The 27,579-nt window shown below is 40.8% G+C and overlaps 1 protein-coding gene across 4 annotated transcripts in view; it reads left to right on the forward strand.

The window, feature by feature from the left end:
• fgf12a (fibroblast growth factor 12a) overlaps positions 1 to 27,579 on the forward strand; it is a 163,027-nt gene that overhangs the window by 13,290 nt on the left and 122,158 nt on the right. For 2 of the 4 annotated variants that reach the window (XM_061920087.1, XM_061920085.1), the window contains exons 1-3: positions 11,265 to 12,086; positions 14,593 to 14,640; positions 26,097 to 26,207. In XM_061920087.1, the coding sequence (XP_061776071.1) occupies positions 11,891 to 12,086; positions 14,593 to 14,640; positions 26,097 to 26,207 (355 nt within the window). In that variant the 5' untranslated portion in view covers positions 11,265 to 11,890. Of the gene's footprint in view, positions 1 to 11,264; positions 12,087 to 14,592; positions 14,641 to 26,096; positions 26,208 to 27,579 lie in introns of those variants that run through there. The other 2 variants (XM_061920086.1, XM_061920088.1) reach the window with 2 other exon arrangements.

A 27,579-nucleotide genomic window follows, 5' to 3' on the forward strand; every position in this document is an offset into this window, starting at 1 on the left:
AGTTGTATATATGGCCACCCTCAGTGTGACCTGTATGCTGTTGATCAAGTATGCCTTGCATTTACTTACATGTGTGTAGAAGCCACATATATTACGTGACTGGGCCGGCACGCTGTTTGTGAGGAGGAAAAACAGACTTGACGACAGGTTGTAGAGGATGCTAAAGGCAGTGCCTTTAAGGCACACCCCCAATATTGTTGTCCGGGTGGAATTCGGGAGAATGGTTGAACCGGGAGATTTTCGGGAGGGGCACGGAAATTCGAGAGTCTCCCGGGAAATCGGTGAATGTGGTGTTATAGCGGTACCGCTGTATAACACCGGCGGGCCAGCTCTAATGTTAATTTGATATTGCCTCAAGGCCCAAATAAAATTACACGGCGGGCCAGACTTGGGCCGCGGGCCAGAGTTTGACACCTATGGTGTACAGCATGTATGGATTTGCAATAAAAGTATCTCAATTGCCAGCCATAGGTGCTCTGGATGTGTGGCAACGTACTACCAAGAGAAAAAGTGTGTCTTACAGTGAAGTATGGTGGTGGTAGTGTCATGGTCTGGGGCTGCATGAGTGCCGCACGGAGGAGGATTCCAATAACAACCTGTGCAGCTCTCATGCAGGAATCCCAAGTCCAAGAGGATTTCAGACTTTGGACACACTTTTAGCGCATACAATAATGGCTGTGTGTTGGGTTATTTCAGTGGACTGCAACCTGCTTCATAAGCTGTACGCTGACTACTCTAAGTTACAGTTTGTCCACATTTTTTTGTCCTTGGAAAAAATATAGTAAAATGGCTGATAAAAAGAAATATAAATGAATAAACACAATCAGTCCTGGGTTCAAATCCAGGCTCGGGATCTTTCTGTGTGGAGTTTGCATGTTCTCCCCGTGAATGCGTGGGTTCCCTCCGGGTACTCCGGCTTCCTCCCACTTCCAAAGACATGCACCTGGGGATAGGTTGATTGGCAACACTAAATTGGCCCTAGTGTGTGAATGTGAGTGTGAATGTTGTCTGTCTATCTGTGTTGGCCCTGCGATGAGGTGGCGACTTGTCCAGGGTGTACCCTGCCTTCCGCCCGATTGTAGCTGAGATAGGCGCCAGCGCCCCCCGCGACCCTGAATGGGAATAAGCGGTAGAATATGGATGGATGGATGGATAAACACAATCAATAATGTAATTTATTCAAGGTCATAAAATAAGCAATTATAGACATGCATTTACACATCTATATTTTTACATCCTGGTGTTTAATCTGGGCCGTGTGCAACGCAGTACATATACATTTCTTTTTTTTTTTTTTCCATTTCGTTTCATTTTTTTTATCACTATTTAAAAAAAAAAAAAACTTCATTAATTACCAAAATGTTAGTGAGTCTGTGGTATTGATCCTGACTTTTCTTTGTTTTATTGATCATGTTATTGTCATGCAGTACATCAATCATGGGGACTACAGGCGAAAATTATCCTTTAGCTACAACCGTACATATTTACATATCAATCAATCAATCAATGTTTATCTATATGGCCCCAAATCACAAATGTCTCAAAGGACTGCACAAATCATTACGATTACAACATCCTCGGAAGAACCCACAAAAGGGCAAGGAAAACTCACACCCAGTGGGCAGAGAGAATTCACATCCAGTGGGACACCAGTGACAATGCTGACTATGAGAAACCTTGGAGAGGACCTCAGATGTGGGCAACCCCCCCCCCGTAGGGGACCGAAAGCAATGGATGTCGAGCGGGTCCAACATGATACTGTGAAAGTTCAATCCATAGTGGCTCCAACACAGCCGCGAGAGTTCAGTTCAAAGCGGATCCAAGACAGCAGCGAGAGTCCCATCCACAGGAGACCATCTCAAGCGGAGGCGGGTCAGCAGCGTAGAGATGTCCCCAATCGATACAGGCGAGCGGTCCATCCTGGGTCCCGACGAGCGGTCCATCCTGGGTCTCGACTCTGGACAGCCAGTACTTCATCCATGGTTATCGGACCGGACCCCCTCCACAAGGGAGGGCGGGACATAGGAGAAAGAAAAGAAGCGGCAGATCAACTGGTCTAAAAAGGAGGTCTATTTAAAGGCTAGAGTATACAGATGAGTTTTAAGGTGAGACTTAAATGTTTCTACTGAGGTAGCATCTCGAACTGTTATCTTACATATATATGTTTATTAGTATGTGCTGACACATGCATTTTAACATAGTATCGCTTTTTTTCTGTGCATTTGTCCCCCCACAATACACATTGAAAATTGAACGACTGTAAATAAGATAGAAGTATTCCAATGATTATACAAACCCCGTTTCCGTATGAGTTGGGAAATTGTGTTAGATGTAAATATAAACAGAATACAACGATTTGCAAATCATTTTCAACCCATATCCAGTTGAATATGCTACAAAGACAATATATTTGATGTTCAAACTAATAAACACTTTTTTTTTTTTGCAAATAATCATTACCTTTAGAATTTGACGCCAGCAACACGTGACAAAGAAGTTGGGAATGGTGGCAATAAATACTGATAAAGTTGAGGAATTCTCATCAAACACTTATTTAGAACATCCCACAGGTGTGCAGGCTAATTGGGAACAGATGGATGCCATGATTGGGTATATTCACAAACAAGGACTGGGAAACGGTCACCACTTTGTGAACAAATGCGTGAGCAAATTGTGAAACAGTTTAAAAACAACATTTCTCAACGGGCTATTGCAAGGAATATAGGAATTTCACCATCTATGGTCCGTAATACCATCAAAAGGTTCAGAGAATCTAGGGAAATCACTGCATGTAAGTGATGATATAACGGACCTTCGCTCCCTCAAGTGGTACTGCATCAAAAAGCAACATCAGTGTGTGAAGGATATCACCACATGGGCTCAGGAACACTTCCGAAAACTGTCAGTAACTACAGTTTGTCGCAACATCTGTAAGTTCAAGTAAAAACTCTACTATGCAAAGCCAAAGCCATTTATCAACGATATCCATAAATGCCGCAGGCTTCGCTGGGCCCGAGCTCAGCTATGATGCACTAATGCAAAGTGGAAAAGTGTTCTGTGGTCTGACGAGTCCACATTTTAAAATTGTTTTTTGGAAACGGTGAATGTTGTGTCCTCCGGACCAAAGAGGAAAAGAACCATCAGGACTGTTTTAGGTGCAAAGTTGAAAAACCAGCATCTGTAATGGTATGGGGGTGTACAAGTGGCCAAGGCATGGGTAACTTACACATCTGTGAAGGCACCATTAATGCTGAGAGGTACATACAGCTTTTGGAGCAACATATGTTGCCATCCAAGCAACGTTATCATGGACGCCTTTGCTTATTTCAGCAAGACAATGCCAAGTCACTTGTTACAACATCATCGCTTCATAGTAAAAGAGTGCGGGTACTAGACTGGCTTGCCTGTAGTCCAGACCTGTCTCCCGTTGAGAATGTGTGGCGCATTATGAAGCCTAAAATACCACAACGGAGACCCCAGAATGTAGAACTTAAGCCGTACATAAAACAAGAATGGGAAAGAATTCCACCTGAAAAGCTTAAAAAATGTCTCTCCTCAGTTCCCAAAGGTTTAAAGGTGATGTAACACAGTGGTGAACATGCCCTTTCCCAACTACTTTGAAACGTGTTGCAGCCATGAAATTCTAAGTTAATTATTATTTGCAAAAAAAAATTTTTTTTATGAGTTTGAACATCAAATATCTTGTCTTTGTAGTGCATTCTATTGAATATGGGTTGAAAATGATTTGCAAATCATTGTATTCCGTTTATATTTACATCTAACACACTTTCCCAACTCATATTGAAATGAGGTTTGTATTTACAACCTTTCTTCATTCCCTTTAGCACATAACCGCCACAAAACAAATAAAATTTTTCCCTTTGCTCTGTGTTATACAGTAGATGTCGAAACAAATAGTTTGATAATATTGTGTAACATTCTGTGGAATGTTTGTCATTTATTTTGCTATAAGATGAGAAGGTAAAATGTCACTAAATGAAGGACATAATACCACAAACTTAATCCTAGCCTCTGATTGTAATATGATTTTAAATGCTCACTGTCCTCCAAAGCGTGCAGTGTCAATGCTTGTTCCTGCGAAACAGATGTCGTGGCTTGGATTCGAGAAGGCTTGCTAATTTATGTTTTAGTCATGTCAAATTTGTTATTTTGCACTAAAAAAATTAATGATTGAGCAATGTAGTTCCAATTAAATTGTTTTAGTCCAAAACATGCCTCACATTTGTTTCAATTTTCAGTGAAATATTGTGAAATATATTTGACACAAAATAAAAAGTGTGGAAAATTGTTGGGGCTGGATTTAGGGCCCTAATTTTGATTTTGAACACCTATTTTCTATATCTATTCACTCGGTCTTGCATGTTACCTTAGGGTGTTCAATGTAACTGCCCTCTATGATCCATAACGTATGGAATGGTTCTTTTTCGCCAAGTCACTCCCCCTTATGGGTTGTAACTTATCATTATACATGTTTATGTTAAAGTTTGTATCAAGATACCATAGTATTTATGTTAAACCAATTAAATTAAATGTGTATTTTTATTTTACACTTATTTACACTAATGACATTAGATTTGAATGTATCACGCCAAAGAGTGGCTTGGATCAGGTTTTTGAGTGTACAGTAGAAAAGGCTCAGCTCTCCAAGTACCACCATAAAGACAACATTAAAATACAGTAGTGTAGTAGACCTAAGTATTCATTAAGTACCACCATAATGACAACATTGAAATACAGTAGTGTAGTAGACCTATGTATCCATTAAGTACCACCATAATGACAACATTAAAAACATTAGTGTAGTAGATCCAAGTATTCATTAAGTATCATTAAGTACCACCATTATGACAATATTAAAATACAGTACTGTAGTAGACCTAAGTATCCATTAGGTATCATTTAGTACCACCATTATGACAATATTAAAATACAGTAGTGTAGTAGACCTAAGTATTCATTAAGTACCACCATAATGACCAACTTTGAAATACAGTAGCACAGTAGACCTAAGTAATCGTTAAAAAAACAAGGCAGAGGTTTTATTTAACAAATATAAATATTTGTATGTATAAAATACAAGATGACGGCGCGTGTAGACGCAGTGACCTCTCGCTCTCCCGACCGTGCGGTGTTTTGTTCCTTAGAGTTTTTGTCAAAAAGTTTTTCCCGTCAGCCTACATTGGAACTTAAGTACAACCGGCAGGCTTTGTTAAATATCCGGAAAATCAAGACCTGCAATGTTTTTGAACGCGACACAAAGATGCTAAGAGAGCTTGGACTACTCCGCCGGAGTGCTACCACACCGCCTGCTAACCCTCCCCGAAGAAGGAGGCATCGGAAGCGGTGTGCAAGGACGAGGAAGAGAGGCAAGCGTGGAGGCATCCGAGCTAGGCTAGAGGCTAGTCCAACTCGCCCAGCTATACCATCTATCCTCTTGGCAAACGTACGATCACTGGACAATAAAATGGATTACATACGACTGCTGAGGACAACGAACCGGAAAGTGAGTAACTGCTGTGTGCTTGTTTTCACTGAAACATGGCTTAATGGCAACATTCCCTACTCTGCTGTACAACTGGAGCAGCTAGTATGCTACCGAGCGGACAGGGCGCTTGCAAACGGAGGTAAGACTTGTGGTGGCGGGATCTGTGTTTACATCCGTGATGCGTGGTGCCGGGACGCCACGGTGGTATACAAACACTGCTCACCACTGGCGGAGTTTATAATCGTGAAGTGCCGTCCTTTCTATCTCCCCAGGGAGATGACAGCAATCCTACTAGTTGCTGTTTATATCCCTCCCACAAGCAACAACAGTGATAGAATCGCTGCACTTCATGAAGTGTACCAAGCCATTAGTGAACAACAAACAGCACATCCAGATGGTTTCACCATTATGGCCGGAGATTTTAATCATGCTAATCTCAAGACTGTTTTGCCGAAATTTCATCAGCATGTTCACTTCCCAACCAAGGGGGATAACACCTTGGACATGGTCTACACTTCACACAAAGGAGCTTACAAGCCACTCCCCTCCCCCAGATTGGCCTCTCTGACCACATCACAATTATGCTAACGCCAGCATACAGCCAAAGAGTGAAAGCCACCAAACCGGTTCTGAAGCAGATAAGAGTGTGGCCAGAGGGGGCCTCCTCTGCTCTTCAAGACTGCTTCGACACAACAGACTGGGAAATGTTTAAACAAGCAGCCACCCACAATGACAACACAGACATTGAGGAGTACGCGGACACTGTTACCTCCTACATACCAAGTGCATGGAAGATGTGACCCACACAAAAAACATTATCATTCGGGCCAACCAGAAGCCATGGTTGACAGGGGAGGTCCACAGGCTGCTGAGAGCCAGAGACAAGGCCTTCAGAGCTGGAGATGGATCTGGCTTGAGAACAGCGCGAGCCAACCTGTCCCGAGGCATCAGAAAAGCAAAACAGGAACACACAAAGAAGATAACGTCCCACTTCAAGGACAGCAGAGATGCACGGAGCCTATGGCAGGGCATTCAGGCCATCACGGACTACAAGCCCGTGCCACAGAGCTGCGACAGCGACACCTCTCTGCTCAACAACCTGAACCGCTTCTTTGCACATTTCGATGCACAAAACAACACTATCTCACAGAAAACCACACCCCCTCTACACTAACAGACCCTGTGCCTGTCTGCCGCCAGCGTAAAGAGAACACTCTCTACCATCAACATCCGGAAAGCAGCAGGCCCAGACAACATCCCCGGTAGTGTGCTGAATGATTGCGCAGAGGAGCTGAAGGACGTCTTTACAGAAATCTTTAACACCTCCCTGAAGCAAGCCATTGTCCCCACATGCTTCAAAACCGCCACTAGCATACCTGTGCCAAAGACATCATCCCCGTCAAGTTTTAACAACTACCGTCCTGTGGCACTGACATCCATCATCATGAAAAGCTTCGAACGGTTGGTCATGTCACATATCAAATCCATCCTCGCCCCCACCTTGGACCCATTCCAGTTTGCATACCGAGCCAGACGATCTACAAAGGATGCAATCTGCTCTGCCCTCCACCCAGCCCTCACCCACCTGGATCAGAAACACTCATATGTGAGAAGGCTGTTCATAGATTTCAGTTCAGCATTCAACACCATAATACCACAAAAACTCACCTGCAAACTTGGCAAACTGGGCCTCAGCATCTCACTCTGCAATTGGCTGCTCGACTTCCTTAGTCAGAGGCCTCAAGCAGTACGTGTTGGTAACAACACCTCAAGCACCATCACCCTGAGCACAGGGGCCCCACAAGGCTGTGTGCTCAGTCCTCTGCTCTTCACTCTACTGACACATGACTGCACACCAACCTACAGCTCCAACCACATCGTTAAGTTTGCGGACGACACAACTCTGGTGGGTCTCGTCACCAAGGGGGACGGACTCACTACAGGAAAGAGGTGGACCTTCTGACCACGTGGTGCAGGGACAACAATCTGTTGCTGAATTTCAGCAAGACAAAAGAGATTGTTGTCAATTTCCAGAGAGGCCACACTCAACACCTGCCACTGACCATCGGTGGTGCTGCAGTGGAGAGAGTAAGGAGCACCAAATTCCTGGGGGTGCACATTAGTGAGGACCTGTCATGGACCACCAACACCGCATCACTGGTGAAGAAGGCCCAACAGCGCCTTTACTTCCTGCGAAAACTAAAGCGGGCAAGTGCTCCACCACCCATCCTGACCACTTTTTACAGAGGCACCATTGAAAGCATTCTTTCTAGCTCCACCACTGTGTGGGGCGGGAGCTACACTCAACACAACAGGAGAGACCTGCAGCGCATCGTGAAAACAGCTGGGAAAATCATTGGTGCACCACTCCCATCTCTTCAGGACTTATACACCACCCACCTCACCCGCAAAGCACTCACAATTGTGAGTGACGCAAGCCACCCTGCACGCAACCTGTTCAGCCTCCTTCCTTCTGGAAGAAGATACAAGAGCCTCCGCTCTCGCACCACCAGACTCACCAACAGCTTTTACCACGAGGGTGTTAGGCTGCTGAACTCTCCCCCAAACCCCCACCGCGCCACCCCCTTAATCCTCAACCCAATCCTCAGCCCGATCCAACAGGCTGTCAGGACTTTGAAATCCCCCTCCCAGGAATAACCTGAACTCTAAACCCCATGACCCACAGAAAAATGACTATGCAAAATTGCACACATCTGCTGCTAAGTATATCACAAGTATTTGCACTACTGATGAAACACTCATTGTTTACAGCCATATCCTATTTAAAAACAACAGGAACTATATATATTGTCACTTTAGTAGGTAGATATATTCACGTTGCACTTTACTGTTGTGTTTTCTTTTTCTTTTTGTCTACGCATGGGAGAGTGAGAAACATAATTTTGATTCCTTTGTATGTCTTACATGTAAAGAAATTGACAAATAAAGCTGACTTGACTTGACTTGATATTTATATTTTGGCCGCTGTAACATAAGGAACATAAAACACTGTACTTTAATTGGCGTGCCACTAGATGGATCCCACGTACCTCAAGTGATACACGTCCTACAGTTTGAGAATCACCAAAGTTCAGTTCACTTCCACTCTATGTGGAAAATACAATACAATGTAATGCTGTAATTTCATTACAGCACGTCCGAAAAGGAGTAGGAAGACGCTGAGTTTATTTAATCCTACCCCTTTTCACACCATAGGAGTTTTATCCCATTTCTGAGAACAGTGAATAAATAAATAATATACCATAATAAGTAAACAAATATGAAATACATAAATAATTTTCATCTCAAATAACTATTGTTGTGTGTACTTTGTGAACACTTGTAGTTTGAACGGTCTCTTAAAATGAAACATATTGGTGCTTTGTTGGATTTCTTTGCTTAATCCGTTCCAAAATTTTATTCTACATACAGATATACTAAAGTTTTTAAGTGTTGTACGTGTATACAAATGTTTTAAATTGAAGGTTATATCTGTCCTCTTTTGTTTAAAATAATTTTTGTACATTCTTGGCTGGCAGGGTATAGTTTACATCATTTTAGATGTTTGCAATTTTACCAAATCATTGAATTTCAATATTTGTGATTCAATAAATAGAGTGTTTGTATGTTCTCTATATCCAACATGATGTTTTATTCTAAATGATCTTTTTTGTAACACAGTTAGTGAATGAAGTGTACTTTTGTATTTATTTCCCATATTTCTACACAATAACTCAGACATGTAACACTAGTGAGCAGTAGACAATCTGAAGTGATTTTTGGTCCAGAACATATTTTGCTTTATTCATTATTGATTTGTTTCTTGCTACCTTATGTTGTATATTTTATATGATATTTGCAGCTGATTTTTATCATCTACTACAGTGGTTCTCAAATGGGGGTACGTGTACCCCTGGGGGGTACTTGAAGGTATGCCAAGGGGTATGTGAGATTTTTCAAAAATATTCTAAAAATAGCAACAATTCAAAAATCCTTGATAAATATATTTATTGAATAATACTTCAACAAAATATGAATGTAAGTTCAAAAACTGTGAAAAGAAATGCAACAATGCAATATTCAGTGTTGACAGCTAGATTTTTTGTGGACATGTTCCATAAATATTGATGTTAAAGATTTCTTTTTTTTGTGAAGAAATGTTTAGAATTAAGTTCATGAATCCAGATGGATCTCTATTACAATCCCCAAAGAGGGCACTTTAAGTTCATGATTACTTATATTTGTAGAAATCTTTATTTATAATTGAAACACTTGTTTATTTTTCAACAAGTTTTCAGTTATTTTTATATCTTTTTTTTTCAAATAGTTCAAGAAAGACCACTATTTTTTTTTTTCCAACCAAAAATGCTTTGCTCTGATTAGGGGGTACTTGAATTAAAAAAATGTTCACAGGGGTTACATCACTGAAAAAAGGTTGAGAACCACTGATCTATTATTACACACAAAAATGTGTTTTCTTTGACCCTTTCAATGTCTACTGCTTCTAAAGTAGATGACTATATATACAGTGGGGCAAAAAAGTATTTAGTCAGCCACCGATTGGGCAAGTTCTCCCACTTAAAATGATGACAGAGGCCTGTAATTTTCATCATAGGTACACTTCAACTGTGAGAGACATAATGTGGGAAAAATATCCATGAATTCACATTGTAGGAACTTGAAATAATTTATTTGTAAATTATGGTGGACTATAAGTATTTGGTCAACCATTCAAAGCTCTCACTGATGGAAGGAGGTTTTGGCTCAAAATCTCCCGATACATGGCCCCATTCATTCTTTCCTTAACGCGGATCAATCGTCCTGTCCCCTTAGCAGAAAAACAGCCCCAAAGCATGATGTTTCCACCCCAGTGCTTCACAGTAGGTATGGTGTTCGTGGGATGCAACTCAGTATTCTTCTTCCTCCAAACACGACGAGTTGAGTTAATACCAAAATGGATACATGGATGATACAGCAGGGGATTGAGAGAATGTCATGTGGTCAGATGAAACCAAAATAGAACTTTTTGGTATAAACTCAACTCGTCGTGTTTGGAGGAAGAAGAATACTGAGTTGCATCCCAAGAACACCATACATACTGTGTGAAGCATGGGGGTGGAAACATCATGCTTTGGGGCTGTTTTTCTGCTAAGGGGACAGGACGATTGATCCGTGTTAAGGAAAGAATGAAATGTATCGTGAGATTTTGAGGCAAAACCTCCTTCCATCAGTGAGAGCTTTAAATGGTTGACCAAATACTTATTTTCCACCATAATTTACAAATAAATTCTTTAAAATTCCTACAATGTGAATTCCTGTTTTTTTTCACATTCTGTCTCTCACAGTTGAATATTGTAATTTTAAGTGGGAGAACTTGCACAATCGGTGGCTGACTAAATACTTTTTTGCCCCACTGTAGGGGCTTTGACTCATGTCCTCAGTAGTGTGATGTTTGCCATTCTCACTTTCAACACATCTTTAATCCACGCCACTGTAAATCTACATGTTTAGTCTGAATGTATATTCAGATGTTTTCCACTGTGCTTCTTGTAGCATGGCAGAATTCCTAATACAATCACGTATGGTTGCGTTAAAAGAGTTGGAGAGAGGGAGTGGGGGGAGGAGAAGGAAGGAGGGTAAGAGAGAGAGAGAGAGAGAGAGAGAGAGAGAGAGAGAGAGAGAGAGAGAGAGAAAGAGAGAGGGAGGGGGAAGTTGGGGGGCGGTTTATAGAGCTTTCACTTTCCCTTTCGGCGATGGAACAAACCCACAGCATCCACGCACCGGAACACACGGGAGAATGATAGCACTCTCTGACTAATTGTTGCTTTGGATACGGAGATTTCTCCCCTTCCCCTGCATCCATCTCCCCTGCAGCTCCCCCTCCCGGTGCCATCGTTGGAACAGAAGCGTGCATGCATGGGCTCGTCTGAGCTCACAGCACCTTGAAGCCACTGCGTCCCTCTTCCTTTCCTGCGCATGGATTCAAAAGGAACATTTTTTTTGCAGCCCTGATAATCATTTCTTAAAATAACCAGAAGAAGCAGGAATAAGGGGGGACGGTTGATGTCCCACTGAGGGGCTGGAAGGCGTGCTGGTGACCTGGAGTGTTTCCACTGACACGCAGCTGCACCAACTTATCAACACTGTTGCATGTCTCTGGCAAGCCGGGGATTTATAGCAAGTCCTGACAGCGGAACAAAGTTGTCCATCACGCAAAGATGCAAGCTGAATCTCAATGATGTTCCGGACTTCTTCATCACAATGACATTTGGCTGAAACCTTTCTGGGCCGACACTCTTTTTGCATGATCTGCAGCAGGTGACAACCTCAGCCCAACTGGACTCTTGCCTGTTTTACAAAAAAGCCTCGGTTCAGTTCTGAGAGATGGCTGCAATCGCCAGCTCTCTGATTCGCCAGAAACGCCAGGCGAGGGAATCGAACAGCGACCGCGTGTCCACCTCGAAGCGTCGGCCCAGCCCCAGCAAGGACCCCCGCTCGCTTTGTGAGAGGCATTTTTTGGGGGTCTTCAGCAAAGTGCGCTTCTGCAGCGGCAAGAAACGACCCGTGCGCCGGCGACCAGGTCAGTGCCGTAGCACCGATACCACGCCCCCACCCAACCAATCTCATGTGTGCGAATGGACACCCCCCCGCCTTCCCCCCACACCTCCTTCCACGAACCCAACCCAAACCCTCCCCCGCCCCTCTTTGGAGCAGCAGAGGCATTGTGCTGCAGTCACTGGCTTCCATCTGACCCACACAATGCAAAAGCAACCTGTTCCATTTTGGCAGCAGCCTGGAAGTGCAGAACATGTCTCAGCTGTGACGTCACCCCAGACACACCTTCCCCCTTTTTGTAAACAAATTGATCCCCTCCCTCTCAAAGAGGTTGTCAATTGCCTAATTCCAAATGAGTGCTGTTTGGGGAGGGGGATAAGTTGCACCGCAGTGCACCACAAGGCTCTTTTCAGATGAAATGTTTTAATGGTAAATGTTTATTGGAGGGTGGGAGCTTTACTGCAGTGGAGAGGGTATAGCCTCAGTGATTAAGCGCTACTCTGCTTTTATTGATTATTTTTTGTGCAAAAAAAAAAAGTCACACAAAGGTAGAGTAAAAAAAAAAAATAAATAATAAAAAAAAAAAAAAAAAAAAAAAAAAAAAATATATATATATATATATATATATATCAGTGACGTGCGGTGAGGTTCATGGCTTGTGAGGCACTGACTTCATCACAGTCAGATTTATAAACATATGAACCCTAGAGAGCAGTGGTTCTCAAATGGGGGTAGGCGTACCCCTGGGGGTACTTAAAGGTATGCCATGGGGTACGTGAGATTTTTTTTTAAATATTCTAAAAATAGCAACAATTCAAAAATCCTTTATAAATATATTTATTGAATAATACTTCAACAAAATATGAATGTAAGTTCATAAACTGTGAAAAGAAATGCAACAATGCAATATACAGTGTTGACAGCTAGATTTTTGTGGACATGTTCCATAAATATTGATGTTAAAGATTTCTTTTTTTGTGAAGAAATGTTTAGAATTAAATTCATGAATCCAGATGGATCTCTATTACAATCCCCAAAGAGGGCACTTTAAGTTGATGATTACTTCTATGTGTAGAAATCTTTATTTATAATTGAATCACTTTTAGTTATTTTTATATCTTTTTTTCCAAATAGTTCAAGAAAGACCACTACAAACGAGCAATATTTTGCACTGTTTTACAATTTAATAAATCAGAAAGTGATGACACAGTGCTGTATTTTACTTCTTTATCTCTTTTTTTCAACCAAAAATGCTTTGCTCTGATTAGAGGGTACTTGAATTAAAAAAAATGTTCACATGGGGTACATCACTGAAAAAAGGTTGAGAACTACTGCTATAGAGTATCTTATTTACTATTAGATTGGCAGCAGTTAACGGGTTATGTTTAAAAGCTCATACCATTATTCTTCACTGCTTGGCACTCAGCATCAAGGGTTGGAATTGGGGGTTGAATCACCAAAAATCATTCCCGGCCGCTGCTGCTCACTGCTCCCCTCACCTCCCAGGGGGTGAACAAGGGGATGGGTCAAATGCAGAGGACACATTTCACCACACCTAGTGTGTGTGTAATAATCATTGGCTCTTTAACTTAATGTAGCAGGTACTTTAGCTAGTATAGCATAGTATAAATAAATGACACGTATTATTATCATTATTAGCGATAATACTGCTAACATAAACAATATTAAATAATCACATGTATGTAGAAAATAACAAACACGACAGTACACAGTGTTGTCATTATGACAGGTGTAACCGCGCTCCAGCGACCGTGTTCATTCATTGTCTTTACTGTAGCATAAAAAATGCAGATGGCCTTAAAACGCCACAATACTCAGTCACCATATTTGAGTACCCCCAAAAAAGACTCGACAAAAATATAAATTCAATCGGATCAAAACATTGGAGGAAACGGGATTAAAACCCGATGCTAACCGCCCATAGAAAATACATGGGTACGGCGAGTAGCTACTATTAGCCAACAAATTCACTAACCAACTCGGCTTAATATCTCAACATCGACACACTCTTTCATCGCAACTCGGCCCTGATGGTCGGCACCTATAAGTTTACAATTAGTTGTAAAATGTTGGATGGTTGTTTTTACGATATGCAGGCAAACGACAAGTTTAAAACATACCAGCTTCAGATGTCCCCATGCAGGCCTAGCCGAGTAGTGCAAAAATGATCTCTGGGATCACTAGTGCCCTCTACCACCAGGAGGCCGGAGAACAGGTGCCTCACAAAGTGTGTCTTAGCAGCCGTTTTATGATTGCCCAGCACAAGAAATATGTTACACACATACAGTTGTTGACAAAATACACTGTACATTATATACCTCAGCTGCCTGACTGCATGTCACTGATATATATATATATATATTTGGCAGGTAGGTATGTATAACTCCTTGTTGACCACCCCATCATTTTTCTTCATATAAGCCCATTCACTGGATTTTAAAAAGATCTCTTCTGCCTGTTTTAAAAGACTGTTTCTCCTTCTGTCCCAACCACCACCCCTACTTGGTAAGACGCACCTTCGAAACCTCCACAGGTGTCCCATAAGGGCTGCAGGCTAGGTCAGTAGCTCAGCCTCCATCCGTGTGTGCTGTGTTTTTTCTCGTCTCCACCCCATCTTTGCGCCGCCCCCCTCCTCTCCCCTTCCTCTTGTTTCTGGGCCGGGGAGGGACACATTGAGGAAAGGGGAGGGGGAATCTGTTGGGCTTCAACACCTGTCTGATTGCTGACTTTTATTTTTTCTTCCATCTCTTTGTGTGGTTGTCTTAAAAAACACACACAAAAACGACTCCTTAGCTCCGCCTCCTCAATTTATTTCTGCTTCTTTTTTTTGGTTAATGTTGACTCAAACCTGGCTCCTCCCTCCTAAGTCTATATATTGTATATAGGTGTTTTTTTTGGTGTTTATGGATATAGTGTGTTCCCCCACCCCCTGCTGTTAGAGCAGGGGATCATTCACCATTTCACGGCCATGACACCATTGTCAGCGTGCCTAAATGTCTTGTCCTGTATTAGTATGAAGTACATGTCTTGACCTTTTTATGCTGCTCCCCTCATGTTTCACATGGCAACACTTGCTGTGTGCCCTGGACTTCTTTCACAACACTCTCACTGCTAAATGATTGGAAGCCGTCAACAACATTTATGGAAGTGTACTGATCGCATGTAATTTACTGTCGTGTGCGCTCCCATGCACCTTTCATGCAAATGCACACACACTTTCTCTTACACTCACACACCTCACCCTGGCCTGTGATGGAGGATGAAGGGCCTGTCCCAGGAATGGATAGCCCGACCACAGGGGTAGGTGAGTTGGCGATTGAGTCGACAAAAGAAAGGCATTAGAATTGTAAATTATGCAGATTATTACGATCATACCGATGCTCTTTTTATTCAATTAAAAACATTAAAACTGCATGATCTCGTTGACCTTAACACTGCTATTGTGACATATAAAGCTGCCTCGGTGTCTACAGGAGAGGTTCAAACCCAGGGAGAGTTCATACGACCTCAGAGGTTCATCAGTCTTTAAGAAAGAAAAGATAAGAACTAGTTTAAAAAGTAGATGTGTTTCTATCAGGGTGGTTCATTTGTGGAACAGCTTGGATGATTCCTTCAAATGTTCCAGTTCCATTCACACATCTAAAAAACAACGTCTTATATCGCTCTGGAATCAACAGCAGTGTATGATCAATATTAATTACAAAACTAAATATGGGACATAAATAATAAAGGAATTATATGTGTTTGTATGTAGTATATTATTGGTACAAATGTTTAACCAAAACGAGTACAGGGATATTTCACATGTCTTTACTGTGTACATATCTTAACAGTCTTTATGTTGTGTTTAAAGGGGAACATTATCACAATTTCAAAAGGGTTAAAAACAATACAAATCAGTTCCCAGTGGCTTGTTGTATTTTTTGAAGTTTTTTTCAAAATTTTACCAGTCCCGGAATATCCCTAAATAAAGCTTTAAAGTGCCTTATTTTCGCTATCTTCGAAACTACTAGCCATTTCCCTGTGACGTCATGGGGGTTAACACAGCAAGATATAGCGACATTAGCTTGGATTCAGACTCGGATTTCAGCGGCTTAAGCGATTCAACAGATTACGCATGTATTGAAACAGATGGTCGGAGTATGGAGGCAGATAGCGAAAACGAAATTGAAGAAGAAATTGAAGCTATTGAGCGAATATAGCTATTGACGCTATTCGGCCATAGCATGGGTGTACCTAATGAAGTGGCCCATAGCATGGCTGCTTTATTAGCATCGCCGCTAAGATGTGCGGACCAAACGATCAGGACTTTAGCATCTTGTGACACTGGAGCAACTTAAATCCGTCGATTGGTAAGTGTTTGTTTAGCATTAAATGTGGGTATCTAGTTTCAAATGTACATACAGCTAGCGTAAATAGCATGTTAGCATCGATTAGCATAGCATGTTAGCATCGATTAGCTGGCAGTCAAGCTGTGACCAAATATGTCTGATTAGCACATAAGTCAACAACATCAACAAAACTCACCTTAGTGATTTCGTTGACTTAATCGTTGCAAATGCATCTGCAGGTTATCCATACATCTCTGTGCCATGTCTGTCTTAGCATCGCCGGTCAAATGTGAAGACACTTTGGTACATTCAATGGGGGTCTGGCGGCAGATTTCTTGCCAGTGGTGCAACTTGAATCCCTCCCTGTTAGTGTTGTTACACCCTCTGACAACACACCGACGAGGCATGATGTCTCCAAGGTTCCAAAAAATAGTCGATAAAACAGAAAATAACAGAGCTGAGACCCAGTGTTTGTAATGTGAAAATGAATATGGCGGGTGTGTTACCTCGGTGACGTCACGTTCTGACGTCATTGCTAAAAGACCGATAAACAGAAAGGCGTTTAATTTGGCAAAATTCACCCATTTAGAGTTCGGAAATCGGTTAAAAAAATACATGGACTTTTTTCTGCAACATCAAGGTATATATTGACGCTTGCATAGGTTTGGTGATAGTGTTCCCCTTTAAGGTGTATTTATAATATGTTGTGTAAAGAAAAGTTCACATTTCTATGTATCTCAAGATCAGAAGCCCAATGTCTATTGGTTTGGCTACATCTTTTATTTGAGAGTGTTAATAGGGTTAGGCCAAATAAGTGCTCAACTTCAGCCTGTAACCTTTCAGTCTGTAAAATTTTAAATTTATGTGAAACTGTTTTGTTGACCGCTGACAGAAGAAAGAAACTAAACAAAACAAAACACCGGGCACATATTTGTCTCATGGTTCCTGTATTAAGCTCAGAGGTGGGTAGTAACGCGCTACATTTACTCCGTTACTTCTACTTGGGTAACTTTTGGGATAAATTGTACTTCTAAGAGTAGTTTTTATGCAACATAGTTTTACTTGAGTATATTTATAGAGAAGATACGCTACTTTTACTCCGCTCCATTTATCTACAATCAGCTCGCTACTCGCTACTTTTTTTTATCGATCTGGTAATGTTTCAATCCAAATATAAAAGATATCATGAAAACAATATTTTAAATGGGATGGAGTGGAGTTTTACACTCTTAAGAAAAATATTTAAAAACAAGATTAAAACCGTTTATCATCTCTAAGAGGTTACTACTACCCCACTTCCTTTGACTTATACAAGGATTTACAGAAAAAAAAATGGAGGCACATCACGTCTTTACACATTGAGAGGGGTCCACAAGTTAAACATTAATCAGTGAAAGACAAAGTTGGATTTATTCGTATATCCCTAAGTAACGTATTTGATTGACATAACGAGTGCTGCTGTGATCGTGATGCTAATGAGAAAAAAGATAAGTTTGTTTAAGGTTGATTTCCTGTTAAAAATATTAGTCTCATGTACAATTAATGTCTGCATTTGTTTTTATGCTTTGAAGTTGATACTTTGGCTCATTAATTAGCTGTAGATATCCCTGTTGTTCAGCAATGTTTGCTAGTGATATCAAGATTCAGTTTATGCTGATGAGATTTATTCATCAAGTGTATCAATACTATTAAGGATATTTTATCGATGCTAACAAATATCACCAAAGACGCTACATTGTGGTCATCTGCGTTGAAAAAAGCACTTGTTTTTCCTACAGAACAAGAACAAGTTTTTAGATTGTAATGAAAATGAACAATACAGTGGATTGGACCATCAATTAAAATATTTATTACTAGGACTTAACATTTATTTGCACAAGCAGGTCTTCTTGTTATATTTAGGCATAGCAACCACAAAAGAACACAAACTAATGCGATCTAATGTAATTTCTTTAGTTCAGCTCTTTTCTCAAACACTACTAATACAGTAGAGAATAAACTTGATTGCATCACAGAAAGTGTCTCAAACAAAACCAATGTTCAAACAAACATTTTACAAATTGATCTCTGCAGACACGAGCATGGTCCAATTGTACTTCACAAGTTGATGAAAGTGATATTTTTAGGAGTCATTTCCTTTGACACACTTTCGTTTATACCCTGACTTTATTACCTTTATAAACCACTTCTTTGATGACTATGTAAAATGACTGGAACACCCAAGAACAGAACAGCAATACGGCATTTTCCGATCAAACTTTACTGTCTCACTTGTTTTAAAGCTACGCTCAAACTGCTTGACCATTGTGTCAATTAAGCCGCGATTAAAAAAAAAAATGGATGTGACGTCATATGCAAACCTCCTATTGTATGGCAAAGCTAGCTCCAAAGAACCGCAAGTGGCTCTCCCATGCTGCAGATGCAGAGAACCCCCCAACTAAGGTAGAACTCACTGGGAAGTCCACTTTGAAACAAAAAGTAAGCAGGTGAGAAGGTGTATTGTAATGAGCTGCAGGGAAGAAGTCGAGTCAGGGTCGTAAAAGCACTCTGGGATGCTTTATTAACAGCGGTAACAATGACACTCAGCCAGCATAAACACACATCGACAGAGCTGCTCAACATTCTTACTCTGTTAAGTCGCACTAAACCCAGTCAAACTTCCCCACATGTCACACACGACAGCATTGTTATTCACACTCGATATGTGAGACAAGAGAACATACAGTGCATCAGGAAAATATTCACAGCGCTCAACTTTTTCAGCATTTTGCTATGTTACAGCCTTATTCCAAAATGCAATGAGTTCATTTTGTCCTCAAAATTCTACATCATGCCAACGTAATTTTTTTTTTTAAATCATGCAAATTTATTTTAAAAAGCAACTAAAAAAACATGTGTACATAAGTATTGACAACCTTTGCTCAATACTTTGTTGATGCACCTTTGGCAGCCTCAGGTCTTTTTGAATATGATGTCACAAACTTGACACACCTATCTTTGGACAGTTTCACCCATTCCTCTTTGCAGCACCTCTCAAACTTTGTCAGATTTGATGGGAAGCATTGCTTTTCATCCAGAATGTTTCTCTACATTGCTGCATTCATCTTTCCCTCTACCATGACTAGTCTCCCAGTTCCTGCAGGTAAAAAACATCCCCACACCATGATGCTGCACCATGCTTCACTGTAGGGATGGTATCGTCTTGGTGATGAGTGGTACCTGGTTTCCTCTGAACATGACGCCTGGCATTCACGGCAAAGACTTCAATCTTTGTCTCATCAGACCAGATAATTTAGTTTCTCATGGTCTGAGAGTCTTTCAGGTGCATTTTGGCAAACATTTTACAAACCCTGTTTCCATATGAGTTGGAAAATTGTGTTAGATGTAAATATAAACATATTACAATTATTTGCAAATCATTTTTCAACCCTTATTCAGTTGAATATGCTACAAAGACAACATGTTTGATGTTCAAACTGATTAACATTTTTTTTTTTTTGCAAATAATCATTAACTTTAGAATTTAATGCCAGCAATACGTGCAAATACGTTGGGAAAGGTGGCAATAAATACTGATAAAGTTGAGGAATGCTCATGAAACACTTATATGGAACATCCCACAGGTGTGCAGGCTAATTAGGAACAGGTGGGTGCCATGATTGGGTATAAAAGCAGCTTCCATAAAATGCTAAGTAATTCACAAACAAGGATGGGGTGAGGGTCACCACTTTGTAAGCAAATTATCAAACAGTTTAAGAACAACATTTATCAACAACCTATTGCAAGGAATTTAGGGATTTTACCATCTACAGTCCGTAAAATCATCAAAAAGTTTTGAGAATCTGGAGAAATCACTGCACGTAAACGATGATATTACGGTCTTTTGATCCCTCAGGCGGTACTGCATCAAAAACCGACATCAGTGTTTAAAGGATATCACCACATGGGCTCAGGAACACTTCATAAAACCACTGTCAGTAACTACATTTGGTCGCTATATCTGTAAGTGCAAGTTAAAACTCTACTATGCAAAGCCAAACCCATTTATCAACAATATCCTGAAACGCCGCCGGCTTGGCTGGGCCCAAGCTCATCTAAGATGGACTGATGCAAAGCGGAGAGGTGTTCTGTGGTCTGACGAGTCCACATTTCAAATTATATTTGGAAACAGAGGACGTGGTGTCCTCCAGAACAAAGAGGAAAATAACCATTCGGATTGTTCTACGCACAAGTTCAAAAGCCAGCATCTGTGATGGTATGGGGGTGTATTAGTGCCCAAGGCATGGGTAACTTACACATCTGTGAAGGCACCATTAATGCTGAAAGGTCCATACAGGTTTTGGAACAACATATGTTGTCATCCAAGCAACGTTATCATGCTTATTTTGGCAAGACAAGTGTTACAACAGCGTGGCTTCGTAAAAAAAGAGTGCGGGTACTTTCCTGGCCCGCCTGCAGTCCAGACCTGTCTCCCATCGAAAATGTGTGGCGCATTATGAAGCGTAAAATACGACAGCCGAGACCCCGGACTGTTGAACGACTGAAGCTCTACATAAAACAAGAATGGGAAATAATTCCACTTTTAAAGCTTCAACAATTAGTTTCCTCAGTTCCCAAACGTTTATTGAGTGTTGTTAAAAGAAAAGGTGATGTAACACAGTGGTGATCATTTCCTTTCCCAAATACTTTGGCACGTGTTGCAGCCATAAAATTCAAAGTTAATTATTATTTAAAAAAAAAAAAAAAACTTTATTAGTTTGAATATCAAATATGTTGTCTTTGTAGTGCATTCAATTGAATGTGGGTTGAAAAGGATTTGCAAATCATTGTATTCCGTTTATATTTACATCTGACACAATTTCCCAACTAATATGGAAACGGGGTTTGTACTAAGAAATGGCTTCGGTCTGGTCACTCTATCATACAGGCCTGATTAGTGGATTGCTGAAGAGATGGTTGTCCTTCTGGAAGGTTCTCCACAGAGGATTGCTGTAGATCTGACGGAGTGACCATCAGGTTCTTGGTCACATCCATGACTAGACTAAGATGAATGCAGCAATGTACAGACATCCTGAATGAAAACCAAGTCTTCCCGTCCAACATAATGGAGCTTGAGAGGTGCTGCAAAGAGGAATGGTTGCAAGTGTCCAAAGATAGGTGTGCCAAGTTTGTGGCATTGTATTCAAAAAGACTTGAGACTGTAATTGCTGCCAGAGGTGCATCAACAAAGTATTGAGCAAAGGCTGTGAATACTTGCGTACATGTGATTTTTTTTGGTTTATTTATCATACATTTGCAAAAGTTTAAAAATAATACTTTTCACATTCATTATGGGGTGTTGTCTCTAGAATTGTGCGGACAAAAACACATGTGGAATAAAGTTGTAGCAACACACACTCTATTTTGGTAATTGTCAACAGGGGGCGATCCCAACAGTTGAAATATATTTTCAAGACTTACTGGCCTTTTTCAATATTGCATTTTAATGTAAATTATCGGTCCATTTCCATACATTGTAGAAACAAAGGCAACCTGCCAAACTCAGCGTGTCACAGCGGTTGCACACCAACCATTGGCTGATGTCACGTGTACTCTTCTATACGCAACATCCCTCCCCATGGTCCTGCTGTGCCTGCAGCAGATGACCCATGATGCGCTGACATCAGCTCCACATAAAGTTGAAAGAACTGTGTTCAGTAGTCTGCATCTTGAGCCTTGTGCTCTCTGGAGATGTAGCAAAAGGAATTTGGGGCTTTATATTACTTCCCTTTAATGGCCTGACCTCTAAGTTTAGTTATGGAACACACATTATGTTGATATTCTTTCATTTAGATACCAAACAGACTTTTCCAGCTGATACTACATTGAAAATAGTTAACACAGGAGCTGCAGAGTATTTTACCTTACGGCTTTTCTTACATACGTCGGAACCGAGCACCGCCGGATTGCTTTCTCATTTTTTCTCCCTCGACTTTCTCATAAATATGCAGAGGCAAACCTTGTTTGCCATTCTGCGTCGCTTTGTGGGCAGAATGTGATATTAGGCATATGTAGCCCACTTATGTATGTTCTTGTATGTGAGAATGAGTTATGCCTAAAAGAGGTGCAAATGTTAGCACATCTTCCACACATCTGCATCATTTGGTCCCTTTTGCCTGCCAGAGAAAACAAAATGATTTGTTTGTCTCTCTGCTTACCCTTCCCCTCGAAAAAATAAACTCCAGTGTGAAAACAGAAGAATTGTATTACAAAACCTCAAACCTTATAGAACAGGATGATGTTAGATGAATGGGGTACTATCTTTTACCTGTATAGAGAAAAGATAAAGGTTTTATCAAAGGTTTGCGTGTACTAAAACACATGCAAACCTGACAGCACACGCAAAGTTGATCGACCAAACGTAGTCGTGCATCGTGGGTTGTGTCTGTTTAGTGAGCAGACTAAGGCGTGCAATCCTTTTCTCTCTTCATTAATGTGCAAAATGTATGCTGATCATGCTCCCACAGTACTCGGGGGACAAACATGCAATTATAACCATTTAGCACGCGCAATGTGATTTATCATTTAGCATCATGGTTTTGCGAACACTATTTCGCGTTTTATTTAGCACATATCAGAAAGATGTGCAAACTGACAGTTCCACACAGGATCAAGGATTAGCAGGCAAGAATCCTCCCGTCTTACGTGTTTGTGTGTCAACATTTTGGACGGTCAAAAACAACAAAATATTAGAACAATGTGCTGAAAATAAAAAAATTGTTTAGCAATTTCCTTTTATAATTTTATAGCCGGTGGATGACTTCAACGGCTGATTTAAATTGAACGCCTTTTGGTGTCTGACAGCGTTTTTTTATTAATGTCGTTCATTTTTGTTATTTAGGAAATATTTGATTATATCCTACAAACCCTGTTTTCATATGATTTGGGAAATTGTGTTAGATGTAAAAATAAACGGAATACAATGATTTGCAAATCATTTTCAACCCATATTCAGTTGAATATGCTACAAAGACAACATATTTGATGTTCAAACTGATAAACTTTTTTTTTGCAAATAATCATTATCTTAAGAATTTGATGCCAGCAACACGTGACAAAGAAGTTGGGAAAGGTGGCAATAATGACTGATAAAGTTGAGGAATGCTCATCAAACACTTATGTGGAACATCCCACAGGTGTGCAGGCTAATTGGGAACAGGTGGGTGCCATGATTGGGTATAAAAACAGCTTCCCGAAAAATGCTCAGTCTTTCACAAGAAAGGATGGGGCGAGGTACACCCCTTTTCCCACAATTGCGTGACCAAATAGTCAAACAGTTTAAGAACAACGTTTCTCAAAGTGCAATTGCAAGAAATTTAGGGGTTTCAACATCTACAGTCCATAATATCATCAAAAGTTTCAGAGAATCTGGAAAATCACTCCAGGTAAGTGGCATGGCCGGAAACCAACATTGAATGACCGTGACCTTCGATCCCTCAGACGGCACTGTATCAAAAACTGATATTAATCTCTAAAGGATATCACCACATGGGCTCAGGAACACATACGAAAACCACTGTCACTAAATACAGTTCGTCGCTACATCTGTAAGTGCAAATTAAAGTTCTACTATGCAAAGCGAAAGCCATTTATCAACAACATCCAGAAACGCCGCCGGCTTCTCTGGGCCTGAGATCATCTAAAATGGACTGATGCAAAAAGGAAAAGTGTTCTGTGGTCTGACAAGTCCACATTTCAAATTGTTTTTGGAAATACTCGACATTGTGTCATCCGGACCAAAGGGGAAGCGAACCATCCAGACTGTTATCGACGCAAAGTTCAAAAGCCAGCATCTGTGATGGTATGGAGGTGCATTAGTGCCCAAGGCATTGGTAACTTACACTTCTGTAGAGGCATCATTAAAGCTGAAAGGTACATACAGGTTTCGGAACAACATATGCTGCCATTTATGTGCCGCCTTTTTCATGGACGCCCCTGCTTATTTCTGCAAGACAATGCCAAGCCACATTCAGCACGTGTTACAATAGCGTGGCTTCATAAAAAAAAGAGTGCAGGTACTTTCCTGGCCCGCCTGCAGTCCAGACCTGTCTCCCATTGAAAACATGTGGCGCATTATGAAGCGTAAAATACTGTTGAACGACTGAAGCTCTCCATAAAACAAGAATGGGAAAGAATTCCACTTTCAAAGCTTCAACAATTAGTTTCCTCAGTTCCCAAACGTTTATTGAGTGTTGTCAAAAGAAAAAGTGATGTAACACAGTGGTGAACATGCCCTTTCTCATGTACTTTAATAAATAAAGTTTATGAGTTTGAACATCAAATATCTTGTCTTTGTAGTGCATTCAATTGAATATGGGTTGAAAAGGATTTGCAAATCATTGTATTCCGTTTATATTTACATCCAACACAATTTCCCAACTCATATGGAAACTGGGTTTGTACATGCCTACATGAAAATATGTCTTTTGCTATGCATTTTCTCGCGTTTGAGTCATTACGCCCAAATGCATTGGTGATTTGATCCACAGATTCGTGCACCGAATATGTTTTTGTTGTCAGAAAAGTTGTTACAAATGCTGGTTCAACACATGGCACACAGGTAGTAACATGACAACAAACACCAGTGTGCAGAAGCCCAGTATGCATGCACAATTCTTATTTAAATAAATGATAAATGGGTTGTACTTGTATAGCGCTTTTCTACCTTCAAGGTACTCAAAGCGCTTTGACACTACTTCCACATTTACCCATTCACACACACATTCACACACTGATGGAGGGAGCTGCCATGCAAGGCGCTAACGAGCACCCATCAGGAGCAAGGGTGAAGTGTCTTGCTCAGGACACAACGGACGTGTCGAGGTTGGTACTAGGTGGGGATTGAACCAGGGACCCTCGGGTTGCGCACAGCCACTCTCCCACTTCGCCACGCCGTCCCATAAAATAAGACTCTCTCCACAACTTTTCAATTACAGTGGTAGTAGATCACAGGCACCACACCATATTATTTTTGCACATACTGTTTAGCGCATGGTATTTGGATCTTAGTAAATCAGCCCCATCGTTTTCTGTCCGGCATTGCCAGATGTCCAGTCGTTATTTAACCTGATCTCAGTTACCCCAACTCTGCTTCCCTGAAGCTTTGAGGGCTTTCAGCAGCACACTGGCGAGGCACCAGATGACATACACCCAAAGTTGGAGGTCGGTTCAGGGTCATTGTAATGAGAAAAAAAAAACCCTCTGGAAACCTTTCGATTAAAAACCGACCGGGAAGGAATCCGTCGTTCAACCTTGCTTGTTCAATCTCCGTGTTCAAAATAAGTGAACTCTAGATAATGTGCTTGTAGCGTTTCTGCAAAGATGCAATATTCCTAGGGATCAATATTAGTGACAGTGTTATTGATGGCCAACAGTAAGTAAGAGGGCGGATTGTGAATACAAATGGATGCCCTATTTCCATTTAATGTATTCCTAACATATTCTGTTTTTATTTGGTGCCAGCCTCCACTACAAACATATTTTATTGTGGTCATTGAAATCCAAACATCCATTCTAGTCTGACAAATGATTTGTGTGTTTCTGGCTTGGCCCAATGTGTGTGCGTGCGTGCGTGCGTGCGTGTGTGTGTGTGTGTGTGTGTGTGTGTGTGTGTGTGTGTGTGCGCGTGTGTGTGTGTGTTACAGAGCCGCAGCTGAAAGGCATCGTGACACGACTGTTCAGCCAGCAGGGCTTCTACCTGCAGATGCAGCCGGACGGAACCATCGATGGCAGCAAGGACGAGAACAACGACCACAGTGAGTGCTGGCTGTATGCATTAATCATGATGTGTCTTGCATCTCATTATGTTCATCTTTTCTTTTCATGAAGTGCGTATTCGCAAAAGTGAGAAGGAACCATGGTTTATCTGGTTTGGGAATTTTGTGCACAATCCCTTTGTGAGACAAGAAAAAACATTTCTTTTTTTTGTGCATTTTAATATTAAAAAAAAAACTACTAGTGCGAGGCGACTACTATGCAAGTCATGGGTTTTTATCTATTCTGCCTTGGGCCTCCAGCATTTTGTATACTCCACATCAGGGGTCTCAAACTCAATTTACCTGGGGGCCACTGGATGCAGAAACTGGGTGAGGCTGGGCCGCAAGAAAAGATTTCTTAAAAAATATAACATGAACTTTTTAAAGAATTCTCCTTCTATGAATGGCTTTCCCGCTCTAGCAACATACTTGCCAGTCCTCACAATTTTTCCGGGAGACTCCTGAATTTCAGTGCACCCCCGACAATCTACAATTCTCCCAAATTTTTCCCAATTTTCACCCGGCCGACATTATTAAGGGCTACCGTGACTGCACTGCCTTTAACGTCCTCTACAACAGTGGTTTTCCACCTTTTTTCAATAATGTACCCCCTGTGAACATTTTTTTAATTCAAGTACCCCCTAATCAGAGCAAAGCATTTTTGGTTGAAAAAAAGAGATAAAGAAGTAAAATACAGCACTATGTCATCAGTTTTTGATTTATTAAATTGTATAACAGTGCAAAATATTGCTCATTTGTAGTGGTTTTTCTTGAACTATTTGGAAAAAATGATATAAAAAAACGTTTTGAAAAATAAACAAGTGATTCAATTATAAAATAAAGATTTCTACACATAGAAGTAATCATCAACTTAAAGTGCCCTCTTTGGGGATTGTAATAGAGATCCATCTGGATTCATGAACTTAATTCTAAAAATTTCTTCCCCCCAAAAAAACTTTAACATCAATATTTATGGAACATGTCCACAAAAAGTCCAACTGTCAACACTGAATGTTATTGTATTATTTTTCCACAGTTTATGAACTTACATTCATACTTCATTGAAGTATTATTCAATAAACATATGTATAAAGGATTTGTGAATAGCTGCTGTTTTTTAGAATGTTTTTAATAAATCTCACTTGTCCCTTGGCATACTTTCAAGTAACTCCAGGGGTCCGCGCTCCCTCAAAAGCAGACTAATGCTCCACTACATGTCATCGCGCACACTTTTATATCACACAACTAATGTGCCGGCGCTGTAAAATGTTGTATGAGACTTGTGCAGAACAATGTCAGTGGCTGCAAGACGTACTTGTTCAAAAACCATACAGGTCACACTAAGGGTGGCCTTAAAAAAACTTTTAACACT

This window comes from Nerophis ophidion, linkage group LG14, assembly GCF_033978795.1.
Source record: "Nerophis ophidion isolate RoL-2023_Sa linkage group LG14, RoL_Noph_v1.0, whole genome shotgun sequence".
In the NCBI taxonomy this organism is placed as follows: Eukaryota; Metazoa; Chordata; class Actinopteri; order Syngnathiformes; family Syngnathidae; genus Nerophis; species Nerophis ophidion.